Source organism: Myodes glareolus, chromosome 3, assembly GCF_982192425.1.
Source record: "Myodes glareolus chromosome 3, mMyoGla1.1, whole genome shotgun sequence".
In the NCBI taxonomy this organism is placed as follows: Eukaryota; Metazoa; Chordata; class Mammalia; order Rodentia; family Cricetidae; genus Myodes; species Myodes glareolus.
Genome location: NC_142028.1, coordinates 72,214,647 through 72,242,570, shown reverse-complemented (window position 1 = coordinate 72,242,570; position 27,924 = coordinate 72,214,647). Strand labels below are relative to the sequence as shown.

At 51.7% G+C, this 27,924-nt stretch overlaps 1 protein-coding gene and 1 long non-coding RNA gene across 4 annotated transcripts in view; one reads left to right on the top strand and one right to left on the bottom strand.

The window, feature by feature from the left end:
* Positions 1-26,688, top strand: part of Rims3 (regulating synaptic membrane exocytosis 3) — a 39,742-nt gene extending 13,054 nt beyond the window's left edge. The window contains exons 2-9 of one of the 3 annotated variants that reach the window (XM_085686517.2): positions 4,110-4,264; positions 9,071-9,318; positions 14,159-14,300; positions 18,273-18,382; positions 20,066-20,167; positions 20,412-20,551; positions 22,314-22,553; positions 25,896-26,688. In XM_085686517.2, coding sequence (XP_085542643.1) covers positions 9,102-9,318; positions 14,159-14,300; positions 18,273-18,382; positions 20,066-20,167; positions 20,412-20,551; positions 22,314-22,532 — 930 coding nt within the window. In that variant the 5' untranslated portion in view covers positions 4,110-4,264; positions 9,071-9,101 and the 3' untranslated portion in view covers positions 22,533-22,553; positions 25,896-26,688. Of the gene's footprint in view, positions 1-4,109; positions 4,265-9,070; positions 9,319-14,158; positions 14,301-18,272; positions 18,383-20,065; positions 20,168-20,411; positions 20,552-22,313; positions 22,906-25,895 lie in introns of those variants that run through there. The other 2 variants (XM_048434551.3, XM_048434553.3) reach the window with 2 other exon arrangements.
* On the bottom strand, positions 199-14,223 carry LOC125400464 (uncharacterized). The gene is made up of 4 exons (XR_007231951.3): positions 14,123-14,223; positions 13,705-13,779; positions 4,275-4,535; positions 199-675 (listed from the first exon to the last, which is right to left on the bottom strand). It is a non-coding gene; the product is annotated as an uncharacterized LOC125400464 (long non-coding RNA).
* Positions 26,689-27,924: the final 1,236 nt, after the last annotated feature.

Sequence of the window (27,924 nt, the reverse complement as noted above, 5' to 3'; positions counted from 1 at the left end):
AGCATGTAGTAGAGTTTGTCCCTGCTCACAGAGCACACATGGGTGCTAATGTCTGTTATTTTAGCATACGTTTTGGAAAGGAAAATATTTATTGTTTTTTTCTTTATTATAGCATTAATACAGTTTCTAAAGTAGTAGCTTTAGAAAACACAATATGTTACATGAAGAAAATAAAACTGACTCATGGTTCCTCTCTCTATCAGTGTTCATTTAGTACTTTTGGTTGCCATTCATCCTTTCAATAAATATTTACAGAGCCCTGCTATGTTGCCAAGCCCATGCCAGGTACCGAGGATTTAGGGTGAATAACAGTTCCCATTTTTAAGCAGCTCACAGCCTGGGGCTGGGTGTGGGAGACAGGCATCACACTCGTTACAGATGGCAGTATGTTCATGGCCCAGGGATGCTGGGGCAAAGTACCACAATGAGGTGTCTCGGAGCCGTCTGGATCTGTTCTCCCACAGCTCCAGAGGTGTGGAAGAGGTAGGAAGTTTGAAGTCAAGGTGTCTGGAAGGATTGCTTCCTGTGCAGACTGGGAGAGACCGCTTGTCCCATGCCACTCCCCTGCTTCTGATGGCTACTGGAAGTCCTTGGTGATCCTTGGCGATCCTTGGCAGTCCTCGGCTTGTGGGTGCTCCAGGATGGACTCGCAAACCATTTTCTCTTTTGCTCTTCCTGTCGGGAAGCCAATTGGAGTAGGGACAACCCCCACCTCCCACCACTTTCAGGAAGACTTTAATCACATTTGCAAAGGGCACATTTTCAATCAAGGCCACATTTGAGGTACAAGGTATCAGGACTTTAACCCGTAACACTCAAGGGCAATACAGAGTTCTGGAGGAGCAAGAGAGGGGGCTTTCTTTGCCTGGGAAGATTGCTAGGAAATGATCTTCAAAGGGGGACTGAGAGGAATTGGAAGCAGGTGGACAAGGGAGGAGGGATAGACAAGCTTGACGGTAGGGGCAAGCCATAGAAGAGTGTTCCAGGTAGACAGGAAACACAGTTGGAAAGGGGTGGCAGGTGTCATGCGGAGGGGTGGGTTTCGTCCTGGGTGAAGACAGTCTTTTCTGGTCACTAGCCATCCTGGAGGCTGTGTTGCTCTAAGTTCCTGGTTCTGGGGAAATACACAGCCATGTCCCCAGGAGTCCCTGACTGGGAGAAGGCACATGTTAGCCTGGGGTACAGCAGGAGATGGGCCTTGTATTCCACAAGCTTTCTCTGCACAGGAGACAGGGCTCCTTGCATCTGCTGGACCTGTGAGTATGCTGAGCCCTGGGACAGAGGCAGGGATATGACCGCAACACCTGCATTACTGTGAGGGCTGTGATTAGGGCTGTGACTGAGACTGTGTCCAGTTCCCGGGTGGCACTCTGATGCCAGAGACCCAGATGGTGGGAGAAGATAGATCTCTCAGGAATATATTTTCAATGCTCTACTCTCCTCAGGGACTATTTGGAGCCTCGTGCCTTCCCTCATAGAACCCAGGCTAACTGGGTCTCAGCTCATTCCCTTACCACACCCTCAGAGGGTTGTTCCTTTTCTACATGTGATGGCAGAGGGCCTACCCTACCCGACGCTGCCTGCAACCACCTCTCCTGGGCTGGGTGGGCCAGCCTGGGTGGAGGAGAAGTGGGTCAGCTGGTAGCCATGGTGACAGCAGCTGCTCCCTGCCAGCTTTCCCATCTCTTCACCACAAACCTTACCGGATGAGCTTCTTTGTCCGGTCCAGCAGAGATGGGAGCCAGGAGGATGGGACTGGGGGCTGGAGTGTGTGAGTGTGTATGTGTTCCAGCTCACACAAGGGCCTGCCTCACGCTGTTGTGTGAGCCCCATCCTAGGGAGCCAGGCTCAGGGTAGGAGTCCTGTGAACACATGTGCTTGTGTCTTTAAAATGTGGGTAGCAGCTTTGTGGGTCTGTGTAATGTGATCACATTTGAAATTATGTGCTCTCTCTTTCTCTCCATCTCTCAGTGTGTGTGTGTGTCTGTGTGTATTGGGAAGTATTGTCTGGAAAGATAAGAGGTGTGAGAAAAGTCGGTGAGACAGCATGCTCCCCACACTGACAGCCTGTGCTTTCTTGGCCTAGTCTGCCTCCCCCACTACATATCAACCCCTGCCACCTTCCCACTTCTCCCTAAGTCATGGAAAGAGAGGCTAGACCTAAGGGCCTTTCCCAGGGTTTGAGGTAGGGTGCTCAGGTGCCAGAGCCAGCATCCAGCAAGGCTCTAGGGCTGCTGATGCGGCATTCCCAGCTACCTCCCATCCCAACTGAGTGATGCATTCTTACCCCACAAACCTAGAGTGGTGGTGGATGATCTTATTAACCCCGGGACCTCCCCCTGAACGGGAGGAATGTGGTGAGTAGGAGCTAACACCTGGACAAGTGTTTACCACGTCCCAGGCATCATCACTCACAGTAAGTAGGTAATTGCTGTGCTGGGCAGTGAGCACACACTGATCTTGTTTTGTAATCTTTTATCTAACACTCCTAAAGCACATGTAGTCATCCCAATTTAGGGAAGAGGAGCCGTGTGCTAGAGGTTGGGGGTGGAAGCCCTCTAACTCTGCTCAAGAGTGGCAGGCAGGCCTGGGTGTCACACTGCCCAGCATGCCCCTCTGCACATCTGACCCATCTGATCATAGTTATCTGGGAAAGCTGGATAGGTCCAGGTGGCCTTCAGGTGTGTGTGTGTGTGTGTGTGTGTGTGTGTGTGTGTGTGTGTGTGTGCGCACACACGCGTGGGCACGCGCGTGCGCAAGCTTTTTGTTTTTCGAGACAGAGTTTCTTTGCATAGCCCTGGCTGTCCTAGAACTCACTCTGTAGACCAGGCTGGCCTTGAGCTCACAGAGATCCGCCTGACCCTTGCCTCCCGAGTGCTGGGATTAAAGGTGTGTGCCACCACCACCTAGTGCCATCAGACTCATCTTAGAGAAGAAGAACTGGAAGTTAAGAGACTCTGGGGGACTTTCTCAGAGTTAATGCCTCCCACCCTGACTGCCAGGTAGTAGTTCTCAATCCGTGGGTCATGACCCCTTTCACAGGGGTCGCTGAAGACCATAGGAAAACACAGATATTTACATTACAATTCATAACAGTGGCAAATTTATAGTTATGAAGTAGCAACGAGAATAATCTTATGATTGGGGGTCACTGCAACATGAGGAACCATATTAAAAGGCTGCAACATGAGGAAGGTTGAGAACCGCTGGTTGGAGGGGGGTACACAGAGAGCAGACAGAGGAAGAGAGGATGGAGCCCAGGGCTCTTGAGCATTCGGGCCTAGGTGAGCCCATGTATTAGAGAATGTTGTTTGCTTTTCTTTTCTTTCTTTCTTTTTTTTTAAAAAATATTTATTTATTTATTTATTCTGTATACAATATTCTGTCAGTGTGTATGCCTGCAGTCCAGAAGAAGGCACCAGACCTCATTACAGATGGTTGTGAGCCACCATGTGGTTGCTGGGAATTGAACTCAGGACCTTTGGAAGAGCAGGCAATGCTCTTAACCTCTGAGCCATCTCTCCAGCCCCCTGTTTGCTTTTCTTTAATGCAGGTATAGTGGCACATGCCTGTCGTCCCACACTTTGGAGGTCGAGGCAGGAGGATCAGGAGTTCAAGAAGATTACCCTTAGCTGTATAATGAGCTGGTGGTCAGCCTGGGCTACTTAAGACCCTGTCTCTAATTAAGCTTCTTCCTTTCTCCTCCTGGGCCTGGGGATAGACTCCAGGGTCTGCCCACACACACTAGGCTGGCATCCACTCCTGAGCTACACATCCCCATCCTTTAAAAAAAAAATCTTAAAGCTGCTGAGCTTCAGCAGTTTGACCCTGAAGTACCTAAAGATGGATTAGGGGACCAGGACTTTTAAAGGAGAGAATGGCAGTACCCATACACCTTTGGTCCCAGCCCGCAGGAGCAGAGGCAGGCAGAGCTCAGAGTTCAAGGCCTTGAAAAACAGAGAAACAAGATCTGAAAATTGGAAGGACTCTCTTAGTTTAGTGTCCCACGACCGTCTCCAAAGTCTGTGTTTTCCTCTAGCAGCTGCTAGAATTCCCTGGAGACAGAGGCCTTAACTCGATTTCTTTTGTGGTCAACTCTTTCCTTGCAGACCCTGCCATCACATTTCCTCCTCCTGGAAGCCTGCCCTGATTGCCTTTACTTCCTCTCCTGAAAACTGGCATCTCTGCAGAAGCTTAGGGGTGTGCTGCTGAGAGGGCACAGCCCCCTGTGATGCGGAACCCCACACTCAGGTTCATCAGTTCGGTGAGCTTACCTTTCCTTCCAGACGAGAGGGAGGGAGGGCGCTCCTGACTGGTGATGAGAATTCAGGATTTAGAAGACTTGGGTTGGGGTGCCTCCTTGGATGTATCTCTTTTCTATCTCAGGCTTTGGTCTCCGCCTCTGTTGTTAAAAGGTGAGAGTAGGGAGGACATGCCAGTTTGGAGGTGCTTCTTCTGAGCTGGTACAGGAGCACCGTCGAGGGGCTTCTGAGGTCTGTCTGGCCTCTGGGAACAAGGTAGACTCGTGGTGTCTGCTGTAGGCAGATGGTGAAGAAAGGTGGAGGAACCTCAGTCACTTGCTGTCCCTTCCAGCCTCACAGTGCAGGCACCCCGGGGTGAGGTCCTTATAAACGTGTATGGCTACGTTCATCTTGGGCTTTTGGGTGCTTCATTGACTGCCAAGAAAAACTTCCTGGCTTGTCAGTCACATAGTCAAAGGGACAGAAGGCTGCAGGGGCCTTGGAGGGTCTGGAGACCTGCTCCAGGAATTGTAGTGTCCCTAGGGGTAGCAAGACCCCAGGTAGAGGCTCCCCTCCAAGGGCAGAATGGGAAACAGCAGGCCCATTCCTGGGTGTCTCCCCAGGACACATTGGAACCACTTCCTCTGCTGCTGTGTAGTGGGTGGGAGTGCACTGCCAAGTGAGGCTGTGTCATTGGAGGGCATCACAAGAGGATCACGGCCGTGATGTGTCATGAACTGGGCCGGGAAAGCGTCCTGCTCAAGCAGGGGAGTGCGATGTGTCCTGCGTGGAAAGGACATGATGTAGTTCATCCGGCAGTCATTTGGGCCATCGGTATATGGCATGCTGTGTTTGGGCTTCTCTCAGGCCTCACTAGATTGTGTCTCTGCCGCCTCCCCTTCCACGTCCCTGTGATCTGAGGGCTCAGGGGGTTGCTTTGCAATGGACTTCCTTCCTCTGGGGCCCAGTGTGATTGATCCCTGTGCCTGTGGCTTCCCTGCAGAGAAGACTTAGAGACAGGTATTGTTGTTATCCCCCACCACCATCCCTCCTTGTTTTGAGACTGGGTCCAATATAACCAGGCTGGCTCTGAACTCTTTATTTAACCGAGGATGACCTTGAACTTCTGTCCCACTGTCTCTGTGGCCCAAGTGCTGAGATCACAGGTTTGCCAGCTAGCCGAGCACTCTGCTGGCTGAGTTATAGCCTCAGCCCCAAGAATCCCAGTTCTGAACCTTTCACTGCCTCAGACAGTCTCAGACTCAGCTCCCTTGACAAAAGGACTTTTTCAGAGTACCTAGTTTGACCCCTTTCATTTGACACAAAGATGAGAAAACCAAGACCCAGAAAAGAACACATGTTTGGATTCACGCCTCTGATGCCCAATCCTCCCAGGTTCTGTGCCCTGGTGCTTTAGGTCTGGCTCCTCCTACCTTCGTGGGGAGTGGCCTGCAGACTGGGGTCACTCCAGCCTTCATCAGCTCTTCGGGTGTGTGCTTGAAGGTGAGAGCATGGTTCTGTATGGTACAACGTCCTGGATGCCCGTCCGCTTGTCGGTCTGCTTATTATTCATGAGGAAACATGAACTCCCAGGTTGGCAGAGTCTGGAATTCTGTCCCTTCTCACCCCTCAAGTGTTCTGGAGGCTCACCAGGGAGCTCTGTGCTTTTCTAGCTATAGTCTAGTATTTCTGTCCCTTAAATGTTCGCGCAGCCTTGGGGAACTTGGGCCACAAAGGGTTTTCTCACAGAACCCAGAGATTCAGGGTGGTGCCTGCCCTGGACGGTGGGCCCTCGTCTTTGGATGAGGTCTGCACTGAGGGGCAGGGGCTACTGAGCATGTAGGCCTCTTTGTAGGTGCAGGAGATTTGGGTTCGAATCCAGGCCTTGCCACTTCCTAGGAGAGTGGGGGCAAGGAGACCTCTGATTCTCTGAGACCCTGTTCGCAGCTGCCCTGAGGAGATAATGAGTCCCCTCTCAGAACTACTGTAGTGGGCAAATTAGACTCACGCTGTGGCAGATTCACAGCACCAGATAAGCCCTGTCCCGTCTCGTGCCAGAAGACTGACTGTTCAGACACCCCCAAACCCTCACAGACTGGCACAAGAACTGGAAACTAAGCAGAAGAGATCGTCACAGGCCACAGGGACTTTCCATTAGCTCGAAGGTTGATGGAGGATGAGAAATACAACCCCAGACTCTGCAACCCCACAGGGGGAAAGCAGTCCACAGCCCCAAAGAAGACAGAAGGAGGCCTTGACTCATCCTCTTCTATTCAGCCTTAGTTCACTGGCCTAGCAGGAGCCACACTGGCAGGGGGACAGGTAGCTGTGCCCAGAGATGTGGGAACTAACTGTCTTCCTTGGCAGGCAGAAAAAAGACCACCCTCTTCCACCTTCATTTCCCCTCCCCACCTCTTCTACATCCTTTTGAAAAGTCAGGCTCCCTCAAACAAAATGTCCTGACCCCTGGGATGCACAGCCAGCCCAGGAAGAGACTGGATGCCAGTGTAGAACAAGGGTGGTCCAGAGAATGAAGGGCCGGGTTTTTAACTGTGTCTGAGCAGAGCCAGCTGAGTGGCCTGGTACCTAACAGCCAAGTCACAGAGCTTTGTGGCTGGAGACCCCAGTTCCGGGGCCGGAGCAATGGCTGAGTGGGTAAAGGACTTGCTGGGCAGACATGAGGGCCCCTGTCAGCGCCTTGTACAGCAAGAGACCCTGACATAGAAAACACAGAAGAGGATGATGGGTGAGGGTGACCCGGGGCACTGGCCTCTACACATGCAGACACCAAGAGACCCCAGCTCTGTGTAAGACAGGCCCGCAGATGCCTACCACCCCCTCCCGGCCATGTTCTCAGAGCCCTCTGTCCTCCTCTTCCCTGGCTCTTATCGTAACCACCATTAAATATTTAATGGTATAATTAGTTATTTACTGTCTGTCTCCCCTCCTGGACTGGAGGTCTTGGGAGGGCAGGACCAAGTGGACCTGGCTGGCTGCTGCTGCATCCCTGGCACTCAGTCCTAGCCTTGGAATTTTAGGAAATTAAACATTTGTTGAATGCAGTTAATGAGGACAGTAAATTTTTATACTTTGGAAAGGGATTTGGCAATATAACCCAAGAATTTCTTTAAAAAGCCCTAATATCAGGCAGGATGCTTTTGAATTTAATGGAGAACACTGATTCACACCGGCTTAAGCATAGAAAATATATTCTTTCTGAACTGAGTACCAGAGAAAAATGGGCTCCAGGTTTGGCCCTGTTCTCCGTGCTGTGTGCTGTGGTCCTCAGCAACACTGGGTTGGGAGGTGACTTATTTGAGCCATGGTCAGATGCCTACTCCTGAACAAATAACTTGCTGACAAGAAAGCCCTTCACCTTAAGCTAATCAGAATGTGCTCAGAAACAAGATAGGGTAGCGCCTGGCCAAAACCATTGTCTGTCTCTGCCAGCCAGCGGGGATGGGGGCTGGGGGGCTGGGAAACTCCCAGCATTCTACACACACACACACACACACACACACACACACACACACACACACACACCACCTGCTAATCCATTGCTAAGGAGATCGGAACCAGTGCAGGAAGATGCTCATCTCACTGTTTGTTTGTTTTCTTTGAGACATGGTCTCTTGGAGCCCAATCTGGTGTGACCCTGAACTCCTGATCCTCCTGCCTCCACCTCCCAAGGACTGGAATCACAGGCGTGACCCATGTGCCTGCCTTCGGTGTTTATTTAAAAGAGAGAAGAGAGAAACTGGGATCAGATTCAGGAAGTAGCTGCATTGAAATATTTAAGTCAATTATGTGCCGTCTGTAATAGGGACGATTACAGTGGCATTGAAACATTTACACAAAGTGTTAATGACGTTGGGAAATGCTGTGATGTGATATTAGGTGAAAGATACCAGGATTTAAAATCATATTTACAATATGAGTCCAATTGTTTTTTAAAGAGCACAGAATGGAGCTGGGTTCAATACTGGCAGTGAGGCCTCTCTGAAGTATGGGGACTGTGATTGTTGACTGCACTCTAGGCTTTTCTGGGCCAGCCCCTTCTCTTCTGCCCTGCACAGACTTTTGTTCCTGCTCTTGTCATTCCCTGTGACAGCACCCTGCCTTGGGACTGTTCTCTGCGCTTTATACCCAGCCCCTTATTTAGTCCTTACAGCCGTCCTGGGAAGTAAAAGGACTTTGATGTTTTTGTTGTTGTTTTGCTAAGGTATTTATGGAAACTCCAACTTGTTTGGGCACAAAGTCACCCAGCTAGTGTATGGGAGCCTTTGGAGTCCCACCCCAGCCTGTCTGTGCTCCAAATGAGGCTGTCTGCTGCTTGCCCATAGCCAGACAGTAAAAGTCCCATTTTTCTTCTCTAGGGGTTTTGTTTGTTTTATTTGGTATATTAAATTTTAAAAATTACATTCATTTAGTGTGGAGGTGGTGCTCCTGTACCACAGTTTGTGTGGGGAGGTTAGAGGTCAACTTTGGGCAGTTGAGCTCCCTAGGACGATGTGACTTCCAAGGGTAGGACTGAGGTTAGGCTTGGCACCAGGCCCCTTACCCACAGAGCCAGGTCCTGGCCTTGGTTCTGATTGTTGCAGTGCTGGGAGTCGCGGGGGTGAGAGTCACACCCCAGGCCTCATACACACTGGACAGGTGACAGCGCTCCATTTATTGAGCCAGACTTGGAGATTGATTTGTTCATGTCACCCTTACCACCTAAGAGAGACCAAGCGAATGACCCAAAGTCACGCAGCTAGGAAGCGGTGGGGTGCAGGAGAGTCACGTGGATGTCATGTGGAATCCCTTTTTCTCCCACCCACCTTCAGAATTGCCTGAAGCCCTGCCGCCCTGGGGACCATGTTTAACGGGGAGCCTGGTCCAGCCTCAGCTGGGGCCTCCAGGAACGTGGTGCGGAGCTCCAGCATCAGCGGTGAGATCTGTGGATCCCAGCAAGCTGGGGGTGGGGCCGGGACCACCACGGCCAAGAAACGACGCAGCAGCCTGGGAGCCAAGATGGTGGCTATCGTCGGCCTGACCCAGTGGAGCAAAAGCACACTGCAGCTCCCCCAGCCTGGTGAGGAGTGTGGGCACCAAGAGGTGGGGAAGGTGGTGGGGAGGAGGGGAGCATGTTGTTGTTGAGTCCCCAGTGACTAAGAGTAGATGCACACTTTGTGGGTGCTTTATGAGTTGGTGTGTGTGATGTTCTATAGTCCTCAGTGGCCGGCACTAACAGCCCAGAGAGGGAAAGTCAGGTGCTTCAGACTGCACAGCAGAGGGTGGTGGAGTCTGGACTTCAGCCCCAGTTGTCCCTCCCAGTTCCTGTTCTTTGCATCTGCTGCCTCCACACACCGACTTCTGCATTTATCAGAAGTTATTTGAAACAGCCGTGCTCAGGGACCCCACACTTGTGTAGACACACACATCCTCACAATCCTGTTCTATTTCTTATTTCTCAGTCCCCGCAGGACAAATAGCCCCACAAATATAGTTGCGTAGTCTCACAGAGGTGTTGCAAAGTCACAAGAGAGGGGCACGAACACATGGCTCTTGCAGTGACGTGTCTAGAGTGTTCATTTGCCCAGGAAAGCCACTTCTAGTGCCAGGAAAGCATGGTCCAGTTATTCTCATTACACTGTCTGTGGTCACAAATAAACTCTAAATACGGTTCTCTGAACACAGACAAAAAGGCCCACATCACTTAGATGCACACGCACATCACAAAGCCACACATGCGCCTTAGCCGACACATGCGCCTATGTAGGGCATGCATTTTCAGACATCTGCCTACGGAATTCCAGTTAAGTTCAGACTTGGGGGCACCCACCTTGTCTCACACAGCGACATGTGGCCCCCACCTCATGGAGGAATCACTTCTCCCCACCCAGACTGCCATTTGTGGCATTGGTCCAGACACCAGCTGGCTTTGTTTTAAATCTCTTCCTGCTTATTTTGCTCAGAGTAACAACTTCCCCCAAAAACCTTCAAGTAGGCAGCTGGACGGGGGTGGGGAAGGGTAGAATGCCGGAGTATCAGGGAGGATGCTCATCAAGACGCCCCATTGGGGCTGGTATTTGGGGGTGCTTTTCCAGACCTTAAAATAGATTTTTACAAAGCTGTCTACAGGAACACTGGTGATGGTCTTTTCCAGCGCTCCAGCTCCGTGTGCTTTCTGCTCAGGGAGAGACTAGACAGGGAGGGTCTTGAGGTTATTAGTACCTTTGGGTGGGCAGTATAGGCTTGAGAGTAGGAAGCAGGGCGGTGGGAAGTTGGACTGGGAGAAGGAGGGCTGGGATAAAATCAACCTGGGGAATTAAGATTACGAAGTCCTGGACATGTTGAACCCCAGAGGTCTGTGTCTGGTATTGTAAGCACAGGAATCCAGCTCCAGACAGACCCCACAGACATCTCCCATGCAAAGTGACTGGAAGAGACAGTCTCCAAGGCCAAGGCAGGGCCTAATTCACTGGGAGTCATTGGAGGGGTCTGCTGTGGCTTCAGACAGCAGCCGGCTGGGGTGGGAGCAGATGCCAGGATGACCTGCTGCCTTCTGGAGAGACAAATGATGCTGGGCCCTCTGGATGCCTTGTCTTGGTGGGAAGTAAGGACATGACTAAAGGCCCAAGGTCTGGGGCTAGGGGAATTGCCCAGATGCCTTTCCAAGTGCAGGTCCCTGTGAATCATCTAATCACTGAATGTCATAGCAGGAAGGGCCCTCGAGGTCATTCAGTCTGATGTACTCATTTATCTATGAGACTTCCAGAGCCCAAGGAGAAGGCCCTTCCCTGGAGAATGACCTCAGGCTGGCCTTTGCAGCCACACCCCATCATTTACTAGCCAGATAGTTCAGGCAAGGTGCTTCACTTCTCTGATTCTGCTGTTTGTTTGTTGAAGACAAAATAGATGCTTTATAGAGCTATCCAGGGATTAAATAAGATAGATGTGCAAAGGTATCCAGCCTCTCATGCATGATACATGGGAGGTACTCAGCAAAGCATCGATACTTTTTTAAAAGGTTTATTTTTTTATTATTTTTAATGGTATGTGTGTGTGCATGCATTCATGTGTGCATGTATGCCTGTGTGTGCATACACAAGCATATATGTTCATACATTCATGCATGTACACATGCAAGCTTTGAGTATGCCAGTGCCTCAGCTTGGAGCATCATCCTGGCCGGGAGACTCTGAGACTACAGGCCAGTATGTGGTCACCTCACCAGGGATTGCTGCTCTGAGAAGAGATCTCAGAAGGGTGCCCCTGTTGCCCCAAGTGGAACAGCTTGATTCCCTGTAGGGCTGGGCTATGGGGAGTCAGGAAGAATTCCCCTCCTGGGCCTAGCCCTTGGGGCTCTTGACCTTCTCTTGCAAGAACCCCACTCCCCCAGTTCATCGATACCCTTATCCTCTTTGTTCCTTTGCCCCAGTTCACATAGTCTGGTCCCTCTAGGCCCCTGCCTGTCTGCCTGCTTCTTGTTTGTCATTATGCCGCCCTGTTGCAGGTCTCCAGAATCCCACCCTGTGCTTTAGAGGGCTAGTTCTGGCTTTAGAGCTCTCCATCGGACCGTTGTAAAATCACTTTCCAGTCGGGCCTCAGTTTCCTCTTCTGTAAAATGGAGCTAATAATGCACTCTCCCAACTTCCTTTGGGATCTACCAGTTCTCTAAATTGTAGGATCAATGAAGGGTGGGGTCAGAGTTTTAGGGTCCTAGGACCTAAGTAAAATCAGGTCTGGCATTAGTTAGACTGAGCCCACAGGGAGTCATGCCTGGTGGAAGCAGCCTCTTTCTAAATGTCCAGTACCAAGGACAGAGATCTTCCTGCCTGAGCCTAAGATGTTGCCACAAGCCAAACTACCCCTCTTCTGCACGTGATGGGACAGATAAAATGGCTCCTGGAATCCTTCTCCAAGGAACACTGAATTATTGCAACCACTTGGACCCGTTCTAGAGAGAAACCATAAAGTATTCCTTGGGTCAGCAGGAACCAAGCCAGTGGGAGGATTTTTCTCTTGAGTTTGCAAGACCTTTCCCCCTACCCCTGAAGACAGGGGAGTTTAATCTCTGCTGAGTCACAGCTCCAAGAGAGGAAGCATTGAGGAGGGAAAGTGATAAGTCAGCAGGCAAGGAGTCTGAGGGCCTGGTGGCACCAGAACCCCGGACTCCTCATCTGTGAAAGGGAGAGGAGCCTGGACAAGTATCTCTGACCTTTCAGGATTCTGCGCAGTTCCCACTCACAGGCGCTCACACTGCATTGGGCAAGTCTTATCTAAGAAGGTAATTTCACTTCCAAATGGGCCAGAGCTTTCCCAGGCTCTAAAAGAGCGTGTGTTGAGGGGGTGAAGATGTGAGGGGGAGGCAGAGTGACTTTCAGCCCCCCCTTCCACACAGCCATCTGTCTTCTAACTGGGTTAGAGGGGATGAGGCAATTAGGAGCCAGGGACGGAGAGAGTCCCATGGTAGGTCACATGCCATGTGTGGGTGGACATCATTATGTGTGGTGAGTATAGATGGGCTCTGTTCTAGGTATTAAAGATCACCTATATATAACTTGTTTGACGGTGTACATTATGTCCGTGTAAGATCTGGAGGGCCTGTGTAACTTTGTATAAACAGACATATGATATCATACATGAGATTATTGTATTTATGTACGTGATAATAAGCATTCCTGTGTGTCTATTTTACGCATATGTAAGAGAAATATGCCTGAGCTAATATGACTGTGTGTGTGTGTGTGTGTGTGTCACAGTAGCTTGCATTGCGTTTAGAGAACACATCTTCCTACACGTTGCCCCTGGTCTCATCATCCCCCCTCCACCACCCTATCTGCTGGTATTTGCCCTCCTGACCTTCTCTCATCCAGTGGGGACTTCCTGAAGGGTAAGTAGGGCAAGACAGGAAGAATACAGGCCTATCTTTCCCAACCTGTGGACTTGAACCTTCTCTCGCCAGCCCTCTGTCGGCTGCCTTCAGGGATAAATGTGCCGCCACCCTGCCCTAGGCACCCTTGCAGGCCACTCAGCTGACAATTTTCCTGGGCCTCTAACTGGTGGCAGCAAATGGCTCCTTTGGTACAGTCTCTGAGTGCCACTTCCCTCCCCGTCAAGTTGCTCAGCAATCAAGCTTTAACAGGGGAGTCCCTGCAAAACCCCAGCCTGTCTCCCCCCCACCCCCGCCCAGGAGGAGAGCTGTCTAGAGGGACCACACTGCAATGCTAAGGAGGTTGCCATGGAAACCCAGGCAGGCTGGTGTGCTACTCAGAGAGGGAAAGTGCCCTGTGTTTCCTGCCAGGCTGAGGAGGGGGCTGGGGCCCCTGAATAGAAGGTGCAGAGACAGGGTAAAGGGTTCTGCTGTGGACTTTCTCAAATCCAGTATCAGCCCAGGTCAAGCTAGCCACCCCGCCCCTCCTGGAGTCTTGCCTTGCTAGGTCCAACTTTGTGATGCTCTCCTTTTTAGACTTACCTTCAGAAGGCAAGTTTCAAATGGTCAGGCTTCCAATGGGGTTTTTCTAGGGCAGTAGAGAGGCAGTCTTTGAGTCTGGTAGGATATCCAAAAGAGGGAAAGTAAATCTGGAAATCCCAGAACAGACAAACTTTCCAGAAATGAGAGAAAGGAACTCAGACTGAAACAGAATGGAAAGGCAGAGTTAAGAGAACATAGTGGAGAGGGAGGGCCCCAAGGTCGCAGGACTTGTAGCTGGCTGCATTCTATTGGGGCACATAGCATGTCACTGGGCAGCTTTCTCTGTACCATGACCCTGGGCTTGACCCGTCCTAGGGTCAGCTCAATGGTGTCCCAGCCTTGGCAGGTTCCCCCACCCGCTTCTGCCCAGAGGATCACTTTGGTAGCACTCTTCGAGAAGCCTAGGCCATATTTTGACCTTGTTTCCTCTCTCTCCTCGGATCGGGAACCCCAGAAGGGGCCACTAAGAAGCTTCGCAGCAACATCCGGCGGAGCACGGAAACCGGCGTTGCGGTGGAGATGCGGAGCCGCGTCACACGCCAGGGCAGTCGGGAGTCTACGGACGGGAGCACCAACAGCAACAGCTCCGAGGGCACGTGCGTGCACCTGCCAACTTGGTTTCCAGCCAAGATGTCTGCATACCTCCCTGTCCCAGCCTCCCTTTTCCCTCTCCTAGATATCTGCTCCCTGGGTCCCAGTCTTCCCATGGCTCCCAGCGGAACACCTTAGAGGAGCACATCATTTGTTCTTTTGTTTAGGAAGGGACGCGGGCTTCCTGCCTCCCGTCACCTGCCCTGCTCCAGAGGAGATGAGCAGAAAGGAAAATGTGACCCTAAATTCCTTTTAAGCCTAAGCTCATTTTCATGGCTTAGTTGTGTGAAGTCTCTATGAATCACCTTGCTTGGAGATTAAGGAAGAAAATTGGACTCGATCCGTGTGTTTAGAACTGTCACATCTTACCTCGTGACTCCTAGGCAGGAAGGAGAATCGCTGTAGTGGGTCAAAAGCAGTGTTAGAGAAAGAAATAGAAAACGCAGGGGCGCCTGTGTGGCAGGGGTGCCTGTGTGGCAGGGGTACCTGTGTGGCAGGGGAGCCTGTGTGGCAGGGGCGGGGCACCTGTGTGGCAGGGGAACCTGTGTGGCAGGGGTGCCTGTGTGGCAGGGGAGCCTGTGTGGCAGGGGCGGGGCACCTGTGTGGCAGGGGAGGCAGGCCGGGAGACCTTAGTTGAGCCCTTCATCCAGGATGCACGTAGGTCAGCAGTGTGCTGCGGTGTTGACAGGCCCCTTTCTTTCTGCATGTGAGCTGGAGTAAGTGTTTCAAAGTCACCGCTTACACTGCAGCTCTGTTCAAAATCAGAGTTTGTAGATTTTCTGCTTCTGTTTCATCAAGGCCCTATTATTTTCAGTCTCGAGATCCTGTGGCTTATTTAATATTGAGTTATTGTCTTTCACCACTGTACAGTGAGCCCTTGGCATCCCTGTGGGATTGGTTCCAAGACCTTGCATGGATCTAAAACCCACAGCTTCTTGAATCCTTTAAATACACTAGCATAGTGTTTGCACAGTACCTGGACACATCTTTCTGTGTACAGCACGTCCTCTCTCCATCACTTGTAACACCCAGTCAAAGCTGAGTGCAGAAGAGACTCATTACACGGGTCTCTCTGTAAAGCTCAGGCTGGCGTTGAATTCAGAATTCTTCTGCCTCAGCCTCCTGAGCACTGGCATTATAGGTGTACACCCCAATTCCCAGCCTAGATGGTATTGTTTAAAGAATAGTGATAAAAAAATCTGTTTGTGCCCAGTACAAACAACATTTTTCTTCGTACTTTCAATCTGTGGTTGATTGAATCCACAGATGCAAAAGCCATAGACACAAACGACCAACTGTGTCTTCTAACATGGAAACAAGTAGCCATTAGCATTCACTACCTCCTACCTTGTCCACAGCATTGACGGTACCTCAGGCTAGTGACTTCCTGTCTGGAAGCCATGTGCTATGATTTAACACTTGTATCCACCCTGAGGGAGTGTGGACAGCACCAATGTCTCCTTATACAAGTGAGGAAACTGGGACTCCTGAACGGCAGAGGCTCTTTACCCACAGGCACACATTTTAGGCCACAAGCCATTGTCTACACCAACGTCACTTGGTTCCATAACATTTATTCATAATCTCTGTATTGTGTACTGGTCACCCCCACCCCTGCCCCACTCCTGAGACTTTGAGTCTGCATCTCTCCATTTCTTCTGAGGCTCACTGTCCTAAGAATGTGACGTGAGAACTGGGTGTGGTGGGGCACACCTGTAAACTCAGCACTTGAGAGGTGGAGGCAGGACCAGGAGTTTAAGATCAGAGACTTTAACTACATAGGGAGTTCCAAACCAGCCTGGACTACAAGAGGCATTATGTCAGTAAAAGGGGTGGTGGAGAGAGCAAGAAGAAGACCAAAACATGAGAGGGCTGGGGAGACGGCTCAGTCAGTAACATGCTTGCTGTACAAGCGTGAGAAACTGAGTGGACTAGAGATCTCCAGCACCCACGTAAAAAGGCTGGGTGTAATTGTGCACGTGCCTATAATCCCATTATTGAGGAGACAGACGGGATCCCTAGGGCTTGCTAGTGGGCCAGTCTTTCCAAATCTACAGACTCTAGGTTCAGTGAACGATTATCTAAACAATTAAGGTAGAAAGTGATTGAGGAAGACACCAATGATGACCTCTGGCTCTTGAACGAACACACACACACACACACACACACACACAGAGAGAGAGAGAGAGAGAGAGAGAGAGAGAGAGAGAGAGAGAGAGAGAGAGAGGGAGAGAGAGCAAGAGCGAGAGAGTGCATGCACATATATGCCCACCTTAATCCACAAAAAGAATGACACTAGGCTGTTGTTGATCATGGTTAATAGAAGATGCCTTGAAGTCACTTCCTGAAGGTGAAAGATGAGCCTTGTAAGAGAAACGCAAACGCAGGTTCTGTCCCATAAACCCATTGCTCCCTGCCCGTCACTGACCACTGGAGTCCCTATTCCAAACTGTCCAACAGGTGTTCGTCTCTGACCCACCTTTTATGGCAGCCACTAAGAGAGCTGCATATTCTAGTTCATTGTGGCCCCTGAGCAAGCTGTCCCTGTTGGCTGTACCCAGAACATCTGGGCCTGAGGACATGAAGGCAGCGGCAGAGGCAGAAGCAAAATTCATTGCCATTTGTTGTATCTCATGTTTCTAGAACTTTTCCTTCACACCATCCCCCAGCGAGCCAGGTATCATCCCTGTTGCAGACAAGCCTAGTCTCTTACCTCTTGGAAATGCCTTGTTTCATCTGTAAAATTAGATACTGGATCCTACCACACAGTCTGGTTGTAAGGATTAGTGATACAAGGCACGCGGACTGTTCAATGCGCTGCTGGCAGCTGGCCCACTGTCGGTCACTGTCGGTTTTTCTTGTTACTGTTTCCAGCCCCTCCCCTCCAGTCACGGACCACCCACAATCACCTGCCATTCATCACAACCCCATCGTTAGGTTATTTTGGTCCCTGCTGCTGTTTTGAGAACCACCTCACCTTGTTGACTTGAATTTTAAATTTCTGGTTTAAAAAAAAAAAATCAAACCTCAGTTCTTGGAACTCATTCCAGGCTGTAAGAGTCCACCCAGCTTGTCTCTCATTGCTGGCCGTGGCATGCTTTCATGGGGATGCCTGTGCCCAGCAAGCCCTGCCCTTGAACGCTCACTTCGGAAATCTCTGGGGCTTGGGCTGGGATGTAGCTCAGTTGGTAGTATGTTTGTCCAGCATACATGAAGCTCCCGGGTCCGTCCCTAGCACTGTATAAGCTGAGCATGCTGGTACATGCCTGCGATCCCAGATGGCAGAGCTGTCATGATCAGGAATTCAGGGTCAACCTTGGCTACATCATGAGTCTGGGGCCAGCTTGGGATGTACAGGACCTTGTTTCAAAAAATAAGAATTCAGTGTCTTAAATATCTTCATTAGTCGTTCTCTCTCTCTCTCTCTCTCTCTCTCTCTCTCTCTCTCTCTCTCTCTCTCTTGTTGTTGTGATTTTTCGAGACACAGTTTCTTTGTAGCTTTGGAGCCTGTCCTGAAACTCGCTCTTGTAGACCAGGCTGGCCTCAAACTCACAGAGATCCATCTGCCTGCCTTTGCCTCCTAAGTGCTGGGATTAAAGGTGTGCGCCACCACCACCTGGCTTCTTCATTAGTCTCTTTAATGATATCAAAATATCTTTCTCCAAGCCAGACACTGTGGTACCTGTTTATTACCCACTTGGGAGACTGAGGCAGGATGGTCATGACTCTGAGGCTAGCTTTGGCTACGTAGTGAAGTCTAGGTCAGCCAGAAGTACACAGTGGGACTGTCTAAATCATGAAGCCTGAAATATCTCCAATGTGCAGCAATGAATAAGTGTTCACTCCCAGTTAGAGTGATGTAGTCACACTGTCTAGGTGAGAAAGGGAGGCACAGCTCCCCACATGCAGGGCCCCTGCATCCGTCCTCGCTGCTCGCCCCCCTACTGCCCTCACGTGCCCTCTGCTTTCTTCTGCAGGTTTATTTTTCCCACACGGCTTGGAGCTGAAAGCCAGTTCAGTGATTTTCTGGATGGCCTGGGACCGGCCCAGATTGTGGGGCGACAAACGTTGGCAACACCTCCCATGGGTAAGTCTTGTGGAGGAAGGACTAGCAGGGGGGGCCAGCAGAAGGAGCTCAGTGGGGCCCTGTGTGTGGTAGGGCAGGCAACAGGAGGGACCAGAGCCCCAGCCTTCCTCTCCTCGATACTCAGTAGCTTTTCCAGATGTGTGTGTGGTCCGTGCCCCCCCCCCCCCCCCCCCCGCGCGCAGTCACCCTCCCCTGCTGTGTAAAGGAGTCACAGTGTTGGCTCCTGCTGACCTTCTCTGACTGGGGGCAAATAAGCCACTTCCCTTCTCTACCCCTCGATTTCCTCGTGGGGAGATGGTGTCAGTAATCCCGCTTCAGTCCTCCAGTCTCTCAGCCTTCCTGAGTTCCCGCTAGGTGTTTTCTGTAAAGCGTTTTAGTGTTCTCCTTAGGAACTGTGGCTAATTGGACCTGCTACTCCCAACAGCCTCTGGCACCAGGGGACCTTTAGCCATTTTCTCATCGCTTCCTGGCAGCTAGGAAGTGCTTCTCAAAGCCCACATCGGGTCCTCTTAGCAGGCCTCCCCGTCAGTCTGACCTGAACTGTGCCTGATCCGAATGTCTTATCTCAGCCCCGTTCTGATGGTTCTTGACTTTTTGGCCCTCACGGCAGAAGAGGGGAATGAGTGCAGTGGAGCTGGGATTCTGTGATGGTTTAGAACTCTGTTTATGGCTCTGTCCTCCTTTCCTTGGGAGAGGGATCCACAAGACCCTCAGAGTTAAGGTCCACTCTCTTCTGGCCCTGGGTATTGGATTTGTTTAATTCTAAGATTTTGGTTGGTACTGGAGCTTGCTCATTATTCCAACCCCTTATCCCTATAAACACTGAGAAGTGCCAGCCATTTCCATATCTTCAGTGACCCCTCAGAACCTAGAATATTTTGTGTGTGGTGCCCTCTTGTGTTCCAAACCAGGAAAGACAAGTGTACATTCACGGTTAGGCATATCGTGATAGGTTGTGATTCTTTGGTCTCATGGCCAAGGCCAGCAATCTCTCACTGGAGGGAGAAGGATGAGCTTCAGGGTGTCTCTGGATGTGGTGAATCCCGCCCCCAAAGTGTGCAGATACCAGCAATAACATGGTGGCTCTGATGTTTGACTGAATTCTCTCACCCTTTTAATATTGGGGGGGGGGGCGTGGTGGATAAACAGACCAAGTTTATAATTCTACACCCATTTGAAGAGTGTTCCAAACAACTACTATATGATTCTAAACTTAGCTCACCCACGATGAGCAAAGCTTGAAGTCAGCCTGACCGAAGCCATTTTGGAGTGAGTTAAGAACTCTCAGCTTTCAGCATGCAGGTGGTGGGGGCCTGCCCTGCTCCCTTTGTCCAGGGTCAAAGATGTCCTGGGCAGGCTCACAGTTTAGCGTCTCTTTGTATCTGTCTGACATGTACTAAAGAGACTGGCTGAGGGCTGCCGTGTAGGTTCTGACCCCAGACTTGCCTAGTCTATGTTGTGAACCAGATCGGTGAGAGTTTGGCAGCCGTTAGCTACGACCTAAGCTTGTGCCCCTTGAGGGTCGTTCCCCCATAGCCTGTCGCAGTCTTTCTCAGTTCCTTTGACGTGATCTTCTGAGAGCTTGCTCTGTCACTGGGCATCCCCTGCAGGGTGGCGTCCTCTGCACCATCTTCCAGCCTGTCCCATCCCGCTTCACCTGGATTCCGTTCTTCTCCCTTGCAGGAGATGTGCACATCGCCATCATGGACCGGAGCGGTCAGCTGGAGGTGGAAGTGATTGAAGCTCGGGGCCTGACCCCCAAACCAGGCTCCAAATCCCTCCCAGGTGAGGCTGAGCAGGTGGGAGATTTGGGGAAGGATCCTGGCAGGGATGGGGTACTAGCAAGTCCTGAGCTCACCAGTGCCCCCTTAAAGCAGTGCTGCTGACAGTGACTCAAACCTCGCCTGGAAGGCGGGTGGGTAAGGTGGTCCAGCTCATCCCGACCCCCCCCCCCCGCACTAGAACCACCTGGAGGGTGGAGACTAGGCAGGCTATGGCATCTCTCCCAACCATGCTCCTTCATTTTCAGCCACCTATATCAAGGCTTACCTGCTGGAGAACGGGGCATGTGTAGCCAAGAAAAAAACAAAGGTGGCCAAGAAGACCTGTGATCCCTTGTACCAGCAGGCTCTACTCTTTGACGAGGGGCCCCAAGGCAAGGTGCTGCAGGTCAGTGTTTACAGGGTAGCCTTAAAGTTCAGGTCAAGCATCAAACCATTTACATCACCTCTTTTTTATTATTGTGGGGGTACACTTGGGCAAGGGGCACACATGTAGAGTGGATCCAGTTCTCTTTCACCTTGAAGTGGCTTCCAGGGATTGAGTGAGGTCCTCTGACCTCTGTAGAAAGAACTTCACCTGCTGAGCCATCTTGTCAGCCCCCCTTTTTCTTTCTCTCTCTCCTTCCCTCCCTCCTTCTTGTTCCCCTGTGTATTTGATTTTCACAACCCATGCTTTTGTTCCCTATCAGTTCATAAGGGTTTAGAGCCTAGCGAAGTAGCTCCCCAGTTCTCCCAGCTGGGCAGGAGATCCAGACTTTATTCACTGGCTACCTCCACTTTCCTACCTGTGCTCTGTACCTCACTGGGTGCTGGGTGTTGCTAGGTGCTCTCTAGAGTGATTTATGTCTTTCTCAGAACCGATCCTGGAAAGGAGGTGTGGTTTCCCCATTTCGCAAATGAGGAGGCGGGGTGTCAGATGAAGGGGCTGCCCAGTTGCAGAAAGGAGCCCTAGTCTAGGTGACTCAGACCAGCCAGTTGAGAATACAACATGTATTGGCGGCGACTCTTCCTGATGAGTGCTGAGGAGGGGTGTTGCCTCATTGTACCCCTTCAGTAGATGACCCAGAGTTCATTTGGGCCTATGTGATGTTCCTGACTCAGGCCCTGCTTGACACTCATTGTGCTTAGGGTCTGTGGAGAAGAGATGGCCCAGAGGTTAAGAGCGTGTACTACCCACGTAGAAGACAGTTCCTGATGTTGTGGTGACCCACAACTGCCTCTAGCTCCAGCTCCAGGAGATCCCCGTACCTCTGGCCTCTGGGGGCACCTGCCCTCGTGTTTATGTATGCATATACTCATTTTTTAAATTGTTAGTTTTCACATAGGCAGCCAGCCACTAAGTTAGAAGTGGTGGTGGCCTGCCTTGCCTGAAGCCTGTCTTGCCTTTTCTTTGTAATGAACACCTGAGATTCATTCTAAAGGAGAAAATATTATTCTGGCTGGGTTTGGAGACTCAGGCCAGTTGGGGCCATGGAGACAACTGCTCACCTCAGGGCACTTGGGAAGCCAGGAAGAGCCTGGAATCCCATAATCCCCTCCAGGAATCCATCTCTGATGTTTTTAATCTTCCAGTTAGTCCAGCTCATGGCAGGCTGTTCCTCCGAGCTGTGATGGTTCTGTTGAAAGGGCCCATGGGGTTACCAACCAAAGAACTGCAGAACTCTAGCTCGGGTTGTGGGGCAGAGGCCCAATATCAGATGTCTGCTTTTTAAAACGTTTGAAAAATCATTGAGCTAATCTCTTCCTCCCCGAGTTCCAGATGGAGACAGTCAGGGCAAGGGGCTTATTCAGGCCCACAGCAGAGCTACAGCTATGACCCAGACCCTGTACATGGTGGAGAGAGCTGCCTGGGGTGCTGAAAAGTCTGGAACCAGATCCGCCCAGGATCTGATCCCAGATCACTGTGGGGCATTGTGCTGGTTAATCAAATCTCTGAAGCACAGGGGGAAAAGTACATGTTACAACAGTTGAGATGATGCTTGGCCCCCATAGGATCCAGTCTGCCGTGTCCCAGGTGCTCAGAAAGTAGCTGCCCATATCATGTTTAATTCCGACTCTCCCATCTGTGCCCTGGGGAAGCCGGTAGGTTCCTGGGCCCCCTGCCCAGTCCTGGAGGTTCAGTGCCTCACTCTTCCTCCCTCTGCTGCCAGGTGATTGTCTGGGGAGACTACGGCCGTATGGACCACAAGTGCTTCATGGGCATGGCCCAGATCATGCTGGACGAGCTGGACCTGAATGCCGCGGTCACCGGCTGGTACAAACTCTTCCCCACATCCTCTGTGGCTGACTCAACACTCGGATCCCTTACCAGGCGTCTGTCCCAGTCCTCTTTGGAGAGTGCCACCAGTCCCTCCCCCTCATGCTCCTAAGGACCTCACTGAGAACCAGAGGTCAGGGGCTGGTGGGGGAAGGGAGTCTGCTGGCCTCACTGCCCCCTGTACATAGTCTCTGTGTCTTTCTGGACCCCTCACCCTGCTGCATGCCCAATGACCGCTGGGCTTGTCCCAGCTGGCAGCGGAGACTGTAGTGTGTGTCCATGTGTGTGTGTGTGTCCATGTCCACATTATATCTGTCCATGTGTCTGGGTACAGTCAGTCCTGGTGACCACATGACCTGCAGTCCATGTCTCTGTATCTTGCTGGAAAGAATCCAAAGGAACATCATGTGGCCACGTCCTGCCCCTGGAGACTCCAGGGGTGGAAGTAGGGGATGTGGCCACTGGTGGGCCTTGCTTAGCCCCGGCCTGGTTGTCTTATGGTCTCCACTTGGTTTTTTGTCCTGTCTTTTGTTTCTTTGCCTCTCCCAGCATTGCTGCTCTTTTTTGAGGAATGTAGCATCCATTGCAGCTGACCATACCTGGTTCCCTCTAGGAATTCAGTCTCTTCTCCCTACCCCAGCCACGCTGGTGGTCATCCCATTGAATGCACTCCACAGCATGTGGCATGCTCACTAGGAGCTCTACCCCGCCCTCCGGGAAGACAGAGGCTGTCTGAGGAGGTGGGGCCTTGAGAGCGTTTCTCTCTGGGGGTGGCACCATCTTACAGGCCAGGTACAAGAGAGCTGAATTCCGGGGTGCTGGCCGGACATACTAGGGGATGTGCTAGAATCTCTTCTCCCCTAGAGTGTGCTCCAGCATGCCAAAGGAGCTCCCGCAGTGGGCCCCAGGAGGGTTCCCCGTTGAAACAGATGACCTTCTTAGGCATCAAGGATGGACCTGTCCCCTTTTGGGCTTATCCCTGAGGGAGCAGGCTTGGTAAGAGGTGTCATGGGTGGGGCTGCTTGCTGAAGGAAGGAGGACTGTGGCTGAATTATGTTGAAGCACTCACTGTCAAGAATCCTGTCTAACTTGGGGATTAGCTGCATGAAGCTGTTCTTCAGGGTTCTGCTTTCTTCGCTCATCTGTAGACACTAGTCCCCAGTTGAGGTTCTGGCACCCCAGGCCTCCAGCCTCTGCTGGAGTGCATGAGCAGCCTGGCTCTGCACTTGAGGGTGCCTCTGTCACCAGCTCTGTACCAGCAATACTCACCCTCCACCTCCCTGCCTTTCTCTAGTCGTCCCCTGCTCCTCTGGGCAGTGGCCTGCATCTGCTTCACTACCCCCTTCCCTTGTCTGGTTGGGGCTCCTCCCAACCACTGAGAACCCTGTTGGAGGGCCTAGTGCCTGGGCCAGAGCCTGAGATGGCTGTTGTTACTCCTAAAGGCTAGCTCCAGAACGCTGTATCTATTCCTCCCCTCTTTAGCTAGAGGGTGGAATTGGAGGCTGCCTGGGAGATGGCAGAGCAGCCCTGGTTCATATCCAATAGGAAGAAAGAGGTGCTGGGGATAGGGGAGAGGAAGGCTCTCTTTCTGCTTCTCTTCTAGCCCATCTCCCAGTGTGGCCTTGCCTCTAGCCCAAGTACCTAGGCAGGGAGAGCTACCAGGGTAACTGAAAAATCCTTGGCATGTGCGTGAATTCCATTTGTACCAAAGCTGGGGTGCTTAAAGCCAGTCCAGCCCATTGGCCTCCCCATAGTCAGAGTCCTGCACCCTCCTTTCAAAGAAAAGTAGTGAAGAAGCCCCCACACAAACCAGGGGTGAGGGGGAGGATAGTGAACAGGACTGAAGATGTCTGTGCAGGCAGGTGAGGAGGAGGTGGTGGCCAGCCCTGCTGGCTGGGGAGTATGTGTATCTCCCATATCAGTAGACATGGGACAAAGCGCTCTGACCTCCAAGCCTTGATGGATGGGGGCAAGGAGGAAACTGGTTTGCAAAGGGCTTCTTTCCTCTTGCTTGTGGTGTGTGCACCTGTGAAGCAGTTATTCTCTGGATGGTGTGAAAGCCATCTGGAGCGGAGGAGGGTCAGTGACCCACTGACTGCACAGACCTTTGCTGATGTGGCACTAGTCACCTTCAGAAGTGGGACCTTGCCGTTTCTCATTCCGGAGGATCAGCCCAGAGGATGCGCTAGAGCCAGAGGAAGGGGTGATGCGCTGAGAACTCATGCTGGCCTGCCTGCCCATGGGTAGTGACTGTAAACTGCCTAGGAGGTGGGCACTTGGCTGTCCCACCCCTCTCACGGAAGGTAATCCCCACCCCCAGTTGATCTTGGGGAATTCCCTCTTTTTAACACTAAATAAGTAATCCCACCTAGACTCTTGGCCACAGGTGTGGGTTGTGTAAGGCTGTACATGTATTAGAGAGGCTGGATTTAAAGGTCTGTTTCTCAGCACCCTGAATGCAGGGCTCCACCGGGATGCCATTCTAGAGATAGTCCTGTCCCAGAAGAGGAGTGTGACCCTTGCCTGGACTGGGAGCGATCTGCCCTTTGAGGAAAGGACAATGGGTCAAGAAGTAACTGGGTCCTTGTGAGTTCCCTTAGCAACAGGCCACCTCACATAAACCCCTTGCCCCGGGTGGCAGGGGTCACAGGAGTGGAACTCAGTCAGTGATCCCATTTCCTGTAGGCAGAACAGATTCACGCCATGGCTGAGACAGGCAGGAGTGACCCCGCATTGATACTGGACTCTGGGCAGTGATGAATGACTCAGAGCATGTGTCCCTGTATTTTTGCCCTGCCCAGCCTGTCCCACTTTCTGACAGATGCCTTCCCTACAAGGAAGTCAGAGATGGGACTCTGTGATAGGAAACATTCTCTAGGAAATGGGCCAAGTCTTGGTTTGACAAGGGGACATTTGGTCCTTTGGGGAAGAACCAATTCCAAAGGCGCTCTTATCCAGTTTCTTCCCCACCCAGCTTGACTGAGGATCACCTGTTCAGCGGGTCCCAGGCAGTGCCAGTATGCCATGGGGTGGAAGCAGAACCAAGGGGAGCTCTAGAGAGGCCGGGGTGGTGGTGCCTGAGTGGTCCTGCACTGGGGTCCAGCTAACTCTCCCAGGGGCTCGACCCCCCACCAGGGAAGCATGCCAGCTCTTCCTTTACTGCCAGCCTGGGGGAGACCAGCAGCCTCCCCTTTTTAAAGACAATTGAGCCCTCCCAGGGTATTTCTTTGGAAATGAAATGTAGCACAATCTTCAACTGTGTTCCCAGGAGCCCTGTCCTACCCAGGGGCCTCCCACCGCGGGTTCCGCTTCTCCCGGGGACCCAGAGCTCCTCATACCTCATGTTCTCCATCACCCTTGGCCTAGGAAGCAGTGGCACCCCAGCGAGGCTGCTCTTCTGTGTTCTTCCGATTGCGTCCAGCACTGTGCAAACTCTTTAAGAAGTCTGCCTTTGACCGAGGTTGCTCTCCACCAGGTGGGGAGATGTGGTACTTCATGTGTGGCCTGGAGCTGACCCAGCAGCATTTCTGTAGTGGCCACAGGGAGGTGGACAAGAAGAGACCTGCTTCCCTAGCACCTCCTCCTCTCCTGCTCCTCAGTTGTCTCCAGCGTCCTGACACATACAGACGTGCTTGTGAATCGGCCCCTCTCCTGCATCGTCTTCCGCTGGACGATCAGCGCGGATATGGAAATGTAGACTCCTCCCTGCCTTCTCCCTCCAGTCTGCTTCTAGCCCAGGTCCAAAGAGGCTGGGGAGATCAGCCACCATCAGAGAGCAGGGGAGCCCCGTCCGATCAGGCGTGACACGATGGTGGCGGGATCGGCCTGGCCTGGCTGGGAAAGGGTTATTTTGAGAGTGCCTGAGCATCTCAGAACAATGCCAGTGATGCCAAAGAGAGCGACTTGGCCTCCTTGGGCACCAGCTCTGTCGGTGGAGCTGGACAGACACAGATCAGACGTTGGCATGTCCAAGGGAAGGTCCTTGTTCTCTGACAAAGGGCTTAATCTTTCCATGTAGCAAAGCAACTCCCCTCCCCCGACCCTGAGTGTGGGCTTCTGTGGGCCCAGTATGGCTGTGCCTGTAAGAAAAGCTCTGTGAGTGAGAGACCTGGTCTCCCTGGGGCCTGGTCTGTCTCAGCAGGTGCTCTTTGGAAAGCGTGGCTTTGGAGAAACTGGCTCTGGCTGGATACTCGCCAGCAGGGACAGAGCCTTGGGCTTGCCAGGAAGGGTCCCTGGACCTGAGAATACCAGGGACAACTGAGCATCTGTCCCATCCCCTGGACAGGGATGACTGTTCTGTACCTTTTTTATTTTCCTCTCTTTTTGCCAGAAACTGTGACCTTGTGTGAGACTCCTCATGGGGCCTTGGCATCCTCATTTGTAAACTGGAGTGTTACTAGCTGCTCCATGGCCCCTCCAGGCTTTGGAAGTCTGTGACTTGGCGTTGAGGGTGGTGAGAGGCCAGGTTTATCTCCCTTGGTTCTCATGCTGGGAGCAGGTCCCCATTTGGTCTTTGCTCAGATAATGCTCCTGACAAGAGAACCCCAGAGCCCAACAAACATGGCTTCACCTCTTTGTGAGTTGTGTGTGTCCCACTCCCTTTTGCCACTCTCTAGTCTTAGTGAGGAAGGACTTTCTAAGGTACCGACATGTCACCACCTCAGCTGAATCCTGAGTAGGGCCATTCCCCATTCTGCTTCTAGATGACGGCCCAGAAGGAGTGGACACTCAAAGCCTTTTAACGGCGTTCTCTGATGGGACGGGAGAAGGAACTTCCTCCCAAATATTTGGCTTTTAAAAACCCCTTCTCCTTCCCAAATATCTTTTCCCAAGCATTATCTTGGAAAACGGAGTGGCTGCTTCCTCAGGGAAAGCAGACCTGAGATTTCTAGCAACACCCATCGCACGGAAACTCACAGGAGGCAGGAACCCCTTTTTTAGACTTTCCAAATGTATCCTGCAAAGAGAGAGAAAGCGAGAGCTGTTAGGGACCGACAAGCACACTGTTTAGATAAGAAGAAATTAGCCTTTTTTTATCTGAGCTCTCCGCAGTTTCTGTGTGCAGCGTCTTCAGACGGCGGCTCCTGGATGGCAGGTGGACAGCTGGGAGGGAACGCCGGCTGTCTCATGTGACGTCCTTGCCAATCCCCTTGAGGAGAAAATTCTTCACACGGCTTCTGCATGTACAGTATTTGGGCAGAAAAAATAAAGTTCATTTGAAATTAGTTTCATTTGTGACTTTCTGATGATTGAATAATTAGAGAGACAGGGGACGCTGCCTTGGCCGAGAGACAGAAGAGAGGTGTACAGCTCATAAGAGGCGTGGCCCTGGGTCTCTGACCCCTGCCTGGGAGCTTAGTTGCTACAGCCATACTCCTGAGCCATGGAGTCAGACTGGCCTATTAGCTTCCCAGTGTGGTCTCCCAGGGACCCTTGTTTACTGGCCCTCAAAGTTTTCTGTCTCCACAGACTCCACAGGGCACACCTCAATAGAGTGGACAGGA